General features: G+C 37.9%; 1 protein-coding gene across 1 annotated transcript; it reads left to right on the forward strand.

Moving 5' to 3' along the window:
- The first annotated feature begins 2,415 nt into the window (after window positions 1-2,415).
- On the forward strand, window positions 2,416-5,072 carry LOC101265398 (uncharacterized). Its single transcript, XM_004250616.2, has 4 exons — window positions 2,416-2,542; window positions 2,991-3,350; window positions 3,606-3,714; window positions 4,199-5,072. The coding sequence occupies exons 1-4, from the start codon at window positions 2,416-2,418 to the stop codon at window positions 5,070-5,072; spliced, it is 1,470 nt and encodes a 489-aa protein (XP_004250664.2).
- Window positions 5,073-9,743: the final 4,671 nt, after the last annotated feature.

Consider the following 9,743-nt stretch of genomic DNA (forward strand, 5'->3'; position numbering starts at 1 on the left):
TTTTATTGTCAATATATATGTGATGGCCTTGAAGGAAACTGTATTATGAAGGTGGTGGTGATGATCACCAAATGTGAAGCATGCCTAGTCTCCTACTCTAGTTATGATCTTGTTTGTATTGCTAATGTAATAAGCATGTGAATTACTAGGTTAGGTTTGGTTCGTCACATCCCAAGAGCACACACTAGAATATATGGCACTCTCAGAGCGCGACTCGGTGTACTTGACCTCTCGGAGGTCTTGTACAAGCCCTTTGACATCATTCATCGCATACATGTATGAAAAGTAGTGCAGAATTAAAGCTTTTCAAACGAGTTGTCTTAAACCATCTTACATATTAAAAAAATAGAAATCACTAAGTCTCAACATATGCCAATCTTAGACTCAAGAATACTTGGGGCATGACCCATACAATACGAATATAGAAATACTTAGTCTATTACAATATTTTGAATTAAAATAAATTTAAAGACGATTATGCCTCGAGTCAAGTGACGACAAACTTAAACTTTGCTTGAATGATAACTAGATTCCAAGAGTTCCTTCAAGACTCTTCTCACCTTCCACCTACACATTTAGATATAAGAAAATATATGGAATTAGTACAAACACATGTACTAAGTATGACATAATGCATAAAATCATGAGAACAGACATTTATGAGAAACATGCTCTTTTTTATTAAAACATCACATTAAAAGTATAAGAATCACACTTAAACAACAAACAACACAATTAGAAGACATTATAATTTATACTCAATTTAGATGCACTTAATAGTGAGGTTACAGTGAACTTACAGTGACTTCACTGTAACTTTACCAATAATTCATATTTCATAAGATAGCATCAAAATACATCCAAAACACATAAAATGAGATCCTCCTACCAAAGGTGATTCTAAGGTTCACTTAGGTGAGTTGTGAAGCGATCACCCATACAATCCATTCACACACACCTAAGAGATTCTTTAGACTACCTAAGATAAGATCATTCTCACTACACATAATAGTATACATATAATATGAAATTCTCTTCCAAAAGGTTATCAAAAGAATTACTTAAGTAATGCAAGAAGATACCACCCATACACCCTCTCCAAGCTTACCTAAATAATCGTTAAGACTACCTAAGTTGAGATTATGTCTATGTATTCAATTTACTTTCCCTATCTAGAGTCATTCTTAAGACTTTCCTCGGTAAGACATGAAGTGACCATTCCTATGCCCCCTCCATACCTTAACTAAGCAACCCTTGAACTAATATAGGTAAGCACTTAGTCATTAACATAAATCAATTTGCGCAAAGAAGTGAAAGACAAGGCTCACAAATAGTGGGTCATCAAGAGCAAGGAAGTACGAGCCAATTAAGGCCTCCTCGACAGACTTGTAAACAGTGTGGCAGGAATCATCTAGGTGCATGCAGGTTTAGGACAAATGTTTGTTTTTGGTGTGGCACACCATGTCATATGATAAGAAACTGCCCTCATAGGGGTTGGGTGGAGTTGCACAGCCAACTAGATTAGTTGTTGCATCAAACTCATCAACACCTTATTTGGGTAGGGGTCTACAGATGCCTACTGGTCGTGGTAGAGGATATAGGGGAGCTGCCAGTTCTAGTGGAGGTTAGAATCGCACATATGCATGCACTAGGGGATCGACAAAATTTAAAAACCTCTCTGGATGTGTTTACAGGTACATTTTCCATCTTTTCAAATATTATGTATGCATTAATTGATCCGGGGTCTACACTATCATATGTTACACCATTGATTGCTGGAAATTTCAAAAGCACACCAGAACTATTAATGAAGCCATTTGAAGTGTCTACATGGGTTGGTGATTCTATTATAGCTATAAGAGTTTATCGTAATTGAAAGTGTTTGTGATCGCGATACATTGGATGACCTTTTGAGCTAGCCATGGTAGATTTTGATGTTATAATGGGTATGAATTGGTTAGCTTCTTGTTATTCCACGGTAGATTGCCGATCTAAAAGAGGCAAAAGAGACAGTCCTTCAATGTAAAGGTAATATTGTGGCTCCAAGAGATAAATTTATTTCTTATCTTAATTCAAAGATGATGATTTCCAAAGGATACATATGTCACCTGGTCAAAGTGAAAAATGTAGATGCAGAGCCACCTACCCTTCAATCCGTTGCAATGGTAAATGAATTTCCCAATGTGTTTCCTGAGGATCTTCGAGGGTTGCTTCCAGGATGAGAAGTAGAGTTTGATATTGATGTGCTTCCAAATACTCAACCTATGTCAATTCCTCCGTATAGAATGTCTCCGAGACCTAGGGGAGTTGAAGGAGTAATTAAAAGACTTATTAGAAAAAGGACTCATAAGGCCTAGTATGTCCCCATTGGGAGCACAAGTTTTATTTGTACGCAAAAAAGATGGCTCGTTAAGAATGTGTATCGACTACAGGCAGTTGAATAAGGTGACAATTAAGAACAAATATCCCCTCCCTAGAATTGATGATTTGTTTGATCAATTACAAGGTGCTAGGTGTTTTTCAAAGATCGACCTGAGGTCAGGTTATCACCAAGTGAGGGTGAAGAACAACATACACAAGATAGCTTTCCGAATACGGTATGGTCATTTTGAGTTCTTAGTCGTTTCATTCGAGCTAACAAATGCACCAGCAATTTTTATGGATTTGATGAATAGGGTGTTCAAGCCATTTTTGATGTGTTTGTGATAGTGTTCATAGATGAAATTTTGGTGTATTCAAGATTGGAAAAGGATCATTCTAATTACTTGCGGCAGGTTTAGAAATTCATTGTGATCGTAAACTGCATGCAAAGTTCTCTAAATGTGAGTTCTGGTTGAAATTTGTGGCATTCAAACGTCATATTGTATCCGAGGAAGGAATGTGGGTTGATAACAAGAAAATAAGCTGTGAAAACTAGCCAAGACCTACAACGCCTAGGGAGATCCATATTTTGCTTGGATTGGCTGGTTCTTACAGATTATTCATTTAAGGATTCTCTTCCATCGCTGCACCCTTAACGAAGCTAACACACAAAGAAACCACGTTTCTATGGAGTGATGAGCGTGAAAGAAGCTTCCAGGAGCTGAAGAGTAAATTAACTTTTACACTTGTGTTGGTACTTCCAGAAGGCACAGAAGGCTATGCAGTGTATTGTGATGCTTCGGGAGTAGGCTTAGGTTGTGTATTGATGCAGCATGGTAAAGTTATAGCTTATGGATCAAGGCAGCTGCGGTCACATAAGAAAAATTATCCAACCCATGATCTAGAGCTATCAGCAGTTGTGTTTGCTCTGGAGATATGGTGTCACTACTTGTATGGAGTTCATGTTGACATATACATTGATCACAAGAGTTTGCAATATATCTTTAAGTAAAAGGACTTAAATCTGAGGCAGCGAAGGTGGATGGAGCTATTAAAAGATTATGACATTGATACCTTGTATCATCCCGGTAAAGCAAATGTAAGAGGTGATGCATTAAGCCATAAAATACTAGCAAGTACTTATAGTCAGTCTTTATAACAACAAGGAATAAGTAAGGATCAATTCCAAGTAGGGTTCACCTTATTGAATCTCAAGACAAAGGGATTATTGTAAAAAAATGCAGCAAAATCCTCATTAGCAGTGGAAGTGAAAGAGAAGAAGAACATTGATCCTATTGTTTTATGGCTTAAAGACAACATGCATTATGGTATGACAAAGGCATTTGACCTTTTGTAAGAGGGAGTACTTCGATATCAAAATAGATTGTGTGTACCTAATGTAGATGAACTAAGAAAGAGGATCGTGATGGAAGCACATCATTCAAGATACTCTGTTCATCTGGGGTCAACTAAAATGTATCATGACTTGAAAGAAATGTATTGGTGGGGGGGGGGACATGAAGAGGAGAACTGCAGAATTCGTGGCTCAATGCCCAAATTGTCAACAGGTAAAAGTAGAACACTAGAGGCCTGGAGGTTATATGCAGCGTATAGAACTTCTGATTTGGAAATGGGACATGATCAACATGGATTTTGTCACTAGTTTGCCTCACTCATTCCGAAAGTTTGACTCCATATGGGTAATAATCGAAAGACTCACCAAAGCAACACATATCTTGCCGGTGAAGACTACTTATACAGCTGAAGAGTATGCGATGTTGTACATTAAAGAGATAGTTTGACTACATGGAGTGCCAATCTCTATAATATCTGATAGAGGAGCTCAGTTCACTGCAAATTTTTTGAAGTCATTTCAGAAGAATTTGGGAACACAAGTGGATTTAAGTACAACCTTTCACCCTCAAACGGATGGCCAGTCTGAATGTACAATTCAGAAACTTGAGGATATGCTGCGAACTTTTATATTAGATTTCAGGGGTACCTGGGATGATCACCTACCACTTATTGAGTTTTCTTATAACAATAGCTACAATTCGAGCATTAAAATGGAACCTAATGAATCCTTATATGGTCGAAAGTGTAGATCACCAATTAGCTGGTTCGAAACAGGTGAAACTGCCTTATTTGGGCCAGTTCTTGTTCATCAAGCTATGGAAAAAGTCAAAGTGATACAGCAACATCTAGGAACAGCTCAAAGTCGACATAAATCATATGCGAATATTAGAAGGAGAGGACTACAATTTTCTATAGGGGATTGGGTGTTATTGAAGGTGTATCCAATGAAAGGGGTAATGAGATTTGCTAAAGAGGGAAATTTGAGTCCACGCTATATCGGGCCATATAATATTATTCAAAAATTCTGTCAAGTATCCTATGAGTTAGAGCTACGACAAGATCTTTCATCAGTTCATCCAGCGTTTCATGTCTCAATGCTACAAAAATGCATAGGTGACCCATCTCGTATTACTCTTACTGAAGATGTACAGGTTACGGGAGATCTCACTTATGAAGAAGTACCCACTGCTATTCTGGATCAACAAGTTAGGAAATTAAGAAATAAAGAGGTAGCTTCTGTAAAAGTGTTATGGAGGAACCAACAAGTCGAACATGTTACATGGGAAGTGGAAGAAGCAATGAAATTGAAGTATCCTCATCTCTTTCATATCCAAGAGAAAGATGAAAATGCTTAGTTTATTTGCCGACAAGTAAGTATACGTCTATATGTATTATGTGATAAACAGTAGTACTAACTTATGCTTGAATCTGTTTGGGTTGGATAACTATGGTAACATTCAAGGATGAATGTTTCAACGGGGGGAGGATGTAACAGCCCGTCTTACGCGTATACTTGTTCTATTCTTGTGATATTGCTGGCCTTATAGTATAGGTGAGGGACCGTGTTCCTTATATGCTTAGTGTTTGTTTAAACTAGCCAGAAAGTGATGTATCATGCCACGCACGTTTTAGCGTGTTTACTGTAAGTTGACTCCGCTGGATGTATTTAAACTAGAGATAGTAAGGTGGTAATTGAGCTTAAATTTGAAAGTTAATTTCTTTGTTGAAGCAAAAGGATGTAATATTCATAAAATGGAAAAAAATTATTAAGCTGCTTGATTGGCTTTATTAAGCTAGCAGTTGCATCACCTACTTAAGCTATATGGATATTGTTAAAGGGCCCAAAATGGATGGACTTGAAGCCCAAACCTATTAAAAGAAAATAAAAATGAAAGGAAGCCTAATCTGCCAAAGCCTAATATAGATAAAGCCCAAGTGAAAGCAACTAGGTGCATCACCTAGTTGCACCTTTTGAGCTTCTTAATGTGCATAAGCAGGTGCATCACCTACTTGCCCAATTAGTGGCTGAAAATGGACCCCAAAAATGGAGGTTCTAGAGGATATTTTTGTGGTCACCAAAGCTCCTTATATATCCAATATGAGCAGATATCCTTCACTCATTTTAACTCATAAAAAATAAGAATCAACTATAGCTCTCTCTCTCTCTCTTTTCTCTTAAACATTAAACCCGCAACCTTGGAGTTTTCTAGGGTTCTTGAAGAAATCCTAATATTTGCAAATCAAGGTAAGTGAAAACTCATGAATTTAGCTTAATCTCCCATGGATGATTAGGAAAACATGTTATTCATTCTATTAGAATATTTCCAGAAGCTATTGCTCACTTCCTCAGTTATAAAAATACCTTCTCTCTTCTTTCGTTTAAGTGTGAAGGGAAGCTCAAGTTCTAAAAGAATTCAAGTTATTAGAAGTTGCAGTAATTGAGGTAAGGTGACTGCTCCATTATGTCTTCCATATGTATAAGATTGAGTGAGGAATTAGTGGTGTGCTGTCATGAAGAACTCAAAGGGGTGGAGATTTCAATACTTGGTTGTATGATAAAGAATATTGGGGGTTTTCTATGTGTATTACTATTGCCTCAGCTTGGTTGATTTTGGGGAAAGGATGTATATTGTATGTGATGGACAAAGAATGAGGGAGTGGTGATACACATTATGTTAAGGGCTGTATGGGCTCATTATCTGTCAAAGTTAGCTACTGTTTACGAGGCTCACAGTGTGATAGCTGCTAGTTTTAGTTTACCATGACTTACATTGTAGATTAAAAAGGGGAGGCTGAATCATGATAGTATATCAGTTAGAGGATAAGGTGGCTATTCGATTCTATATCCCTTTGGCATGATTTCTAATACTTGCGATTAATACCAATCAAGTGAATCTCATAAGTTCGATTCCTAGAAAAGGAAACATAGTGGCAGCGTACTATCTCCATATAACTAACAAAATTTCCCCCCTCTCTACAGTGCATAGAATTATATCATTATATGTTCACTATCTAATACTTTTGTATTTATCCCCATATGTGCTGGTATAGAAATGGTATTTGTAAAGGCAAGTTTGGTGAATCCTCCTGTTTATTGTTTGAAGTCAAATGTGTCATTAAGCTCTTAAAGTAATGTGTTGATGTTACATAGCTCCTTATATCATTGTTATTGCCTTAAAGTATTATTTTCATGTCTTCTATTACTGGTCCGTACTTTCATATCTCCAAAATGATCATGACCACCAAAATAACATATCAAAAGAGTAACGACTATCCAAAGAACAATCCTAAAAGAGTTATGAACTGATAAACAACAATCTCAAAGATTGAAGAATATAAGTGAAGATATCTATATAATTACGGGTGGTAGCCCAGGGGCGAAAGCCTAGCGTGGGTTGATCTCATCTGGTACATAAGGGTGACAGCTCATGGGCGAAAGCCTAGCATGGGCCAATCTCTAACTGTATAGAAGGGTGGCAGCTCAGGGGCGAAAGCCAATCATGGGCCGATCCCAAATTCTGTAATTATGAGGACCATTTCCCAAGGGTTAATATGCGTAGCATGGCTCATCCTCTTCTACCACTGATCAGCTGGTGACTTGTATCACATGCCCTACAAATATTATAACGTACAGAAAAGTAAAAAAAAACAATGTAATTTACATGATCTCACAAGAGAAAGCAAAGGTGGTTTTGTCTCCTGATCTATGCCCTCATAAGTTGATACTTGATTTCATTTGAGCCCTCATATTCATATGCTATATTGCCTTATATATTCAGTAATTTTTTTCGTATGGACATTCTTCGCTGAGGATGCTGCATTTCATGATGTAGGCACATGTACTCAAGCTAGTAGACCTCCTCAGGAGGAGCATATGATAATTAGATACTTTTGGTGAGCTCCAGGTTGATTCGAAGCTTTACAGGGTCCTTGGTAAATTCATTTTGGTATTGTATTGTAGTTAAGGGTAAAGCGGGGTCTGTGTTATGCCTCATATTTTTTTATACGTAGTGCGCGTCATGATCTAGTAGACGTAAGTCCGGTGAATGAGATTTTATTTTAAGTTCCAAGTTATTAAAGAAATATTAGGCAAGGATGTTAATTCCAAATGTAATATTAAGTATGATTTGGCTAATGTAAGTGCCATTAACTTTAAGTGAGGGATTAATTAGTGGCTGATTTGGATTAATTTAATCCAGTGGTCCCCACCACTCATAATTGGTGGCTGATTAGGATTAATTTAATCCTGTGGGCCCCACCACTCAAGGCAAAAATTTAAAAGGGATCAGATTGTGAGCTGGCCTTAGTGGACAGGTGTAGAGGGGGGCTGCCTCCACTTCATACTTTTAAATGAGGTGGAGAAATCCACTCCATGCTAAATAAAGTGGTGAAATATATTGCTGCATATCATCTTCTTCTTCACCACTTGGCTTAGGCAGCCATGGAAATGGAGAAACCAACCCTGCAACTCTTGGCCAGCAGCTGCAAATAATTTGGTTAGTAACCTCCTTGTTTCGTGTGTTAATTCTTTAGAATACCTTTGTTAATTAACCATTAATATTAGAAGGGGGCGTGACCAGTATCTTAGGAAGTTTGTTTTAGTTATTGAATGTGCTAAGTATGAACGGAAACCATAATCGGATTATTAGTGGTGTCGTGTTGGTGCTTGGGCTGTTTTGATTAAAGCAAACTGCGAGAAAATTCTATTTTGGCATTATGTATATGTTAAATGTGATTACGAGTATATACTCCAAAGGATGAATACGATAAGATAGATGTGTTGCGAATTATAAAAGGAGTTATCGCTCGGTGTGTCGTTGCTTCGCTGCTATGGTTGCCGAGACGGAACTGTTTTGGGGAGGGGGCTGTTTAATATGATTCGTTGGGTTATATGTGTTATTGGTATTGCTGTGGACAATTTGGGTTGTTATCGGATTGGGACGAAGTAAAGAAAATAGGGGAAGTGCTGCCGAATTTTTGTCAGATTATTAGCTAGCTTATAAGAAAGTAAAGCGCGGCGTTTATCTAATTGCGGCACAATTGTTGCTTGTTATAGATTATTAGCTTGAGCAGTAAATTTTGGACGTGTGGCTCGACTATATGGTATGGAATGCTGTCCCTTCTTTCTTTGATTGGCATGACTTTTAAAAATAAGCGAATAACGGACAGGTTTGATACTTACCTCTAGAGCATCTAGGTGACGTATATTCTTGCTTCCACAATTATTCCTCTATATATCGGCTATGTCTAAGGCTATGATGATCTCTCATATCTATCGTAGTGCTTCTTAGAGTCATTGAGATTTTACGTTTCCATATCGTATTAAAGGTTCATAATCTTGATAAAACATTAATCTTTGGTAATACTCCTTGCTTGTTCACGTTGATTGTTCTATTGAGTTATAAGAAATGATTTTAATTGCATATGGTTGATCATAATATTCTGCTCGTGCATAGAGTCATTTATCATTTCACTGAGTCCCGGGCCGGGTAATGTTCGTGCGGAGTTTCTTGCATATGTCACTGAGTTCCTCACTAGAGGGCCGGGTTTGTGTATTGTATATATGATTGGTGACGAGGATGGTTATGATGATGATGATGACGGAGATGACGTGATGATTATTTTGCCGAGCCCCTTACTAGGGAAGTTGGGCACCTTATATGTTAAAGATATGCATGATTTTCACTTAAAAGGGCACACGTGTAGTGATATTTTTTTTCAACTTGCCATATTGGTATCCTGTCATCTTTACCTTATGCTTTACATACTCGGTACATTGTCCGTAGAGACCCCCCTTTCCTCGGGGGGCTGCTTTTCATGCCCACAGGTGTGGACGCACAGTTCGGTGATCCTCCCGCCTAGGATATCTACTCTGCTGATTGGGAGAGCTCCACCGTTCCGGAGCCCAGTCGGTTTGGTACATAACTTTTTGTGTAGTCTTTTGCTTGTCTATGGATATGGCGGGGCCCTGTCCCATCGAGTTTCACTACTGTACTCTTAGAGGTATGTGGACATTATGTGGGTTG

Source organism: Solanum lycopersicum, chromosome 11 (assembly GCF_036512215.1).
Source record: "Solanum lycopersicum chromosome 11, SLM_r2.1".
Taxonomy (NCBI): domain Eukaryota; kingdom Viridiplantae; phylum Streptophyta; class Magnoliopsida; order Solanales; family Solanaceae; genus Solanum; species Solanum lycopersicum.

What these genes read in the sequence shown, in the direction of transcription:
- LOC101265398 (XM_004250616.2), top strand. Translation starts at nt 2,416, where the DNA reads ATGTGTATCGACTACAGGCAGTTGAATAAGGTGACAATTAAGAACAAA. An exon ending in AAAGATCGACCTGAGGTCAG is followed by an intron (nt 2,543 to 2,990) that starts GTTATCACCAAG and finishes TATTCATTTAAG; the next exon opens with GATTCTCTTCCATCGCTGCA. An exon ending in CATATACATTGATCACAAGA is followed by an intron (nt 3,351 to 3,605) that starts GTTTGCAATATA and finishes AAAAAAATGCAG; the next exon opens with CAAAATCCTCATTAGCAGTG.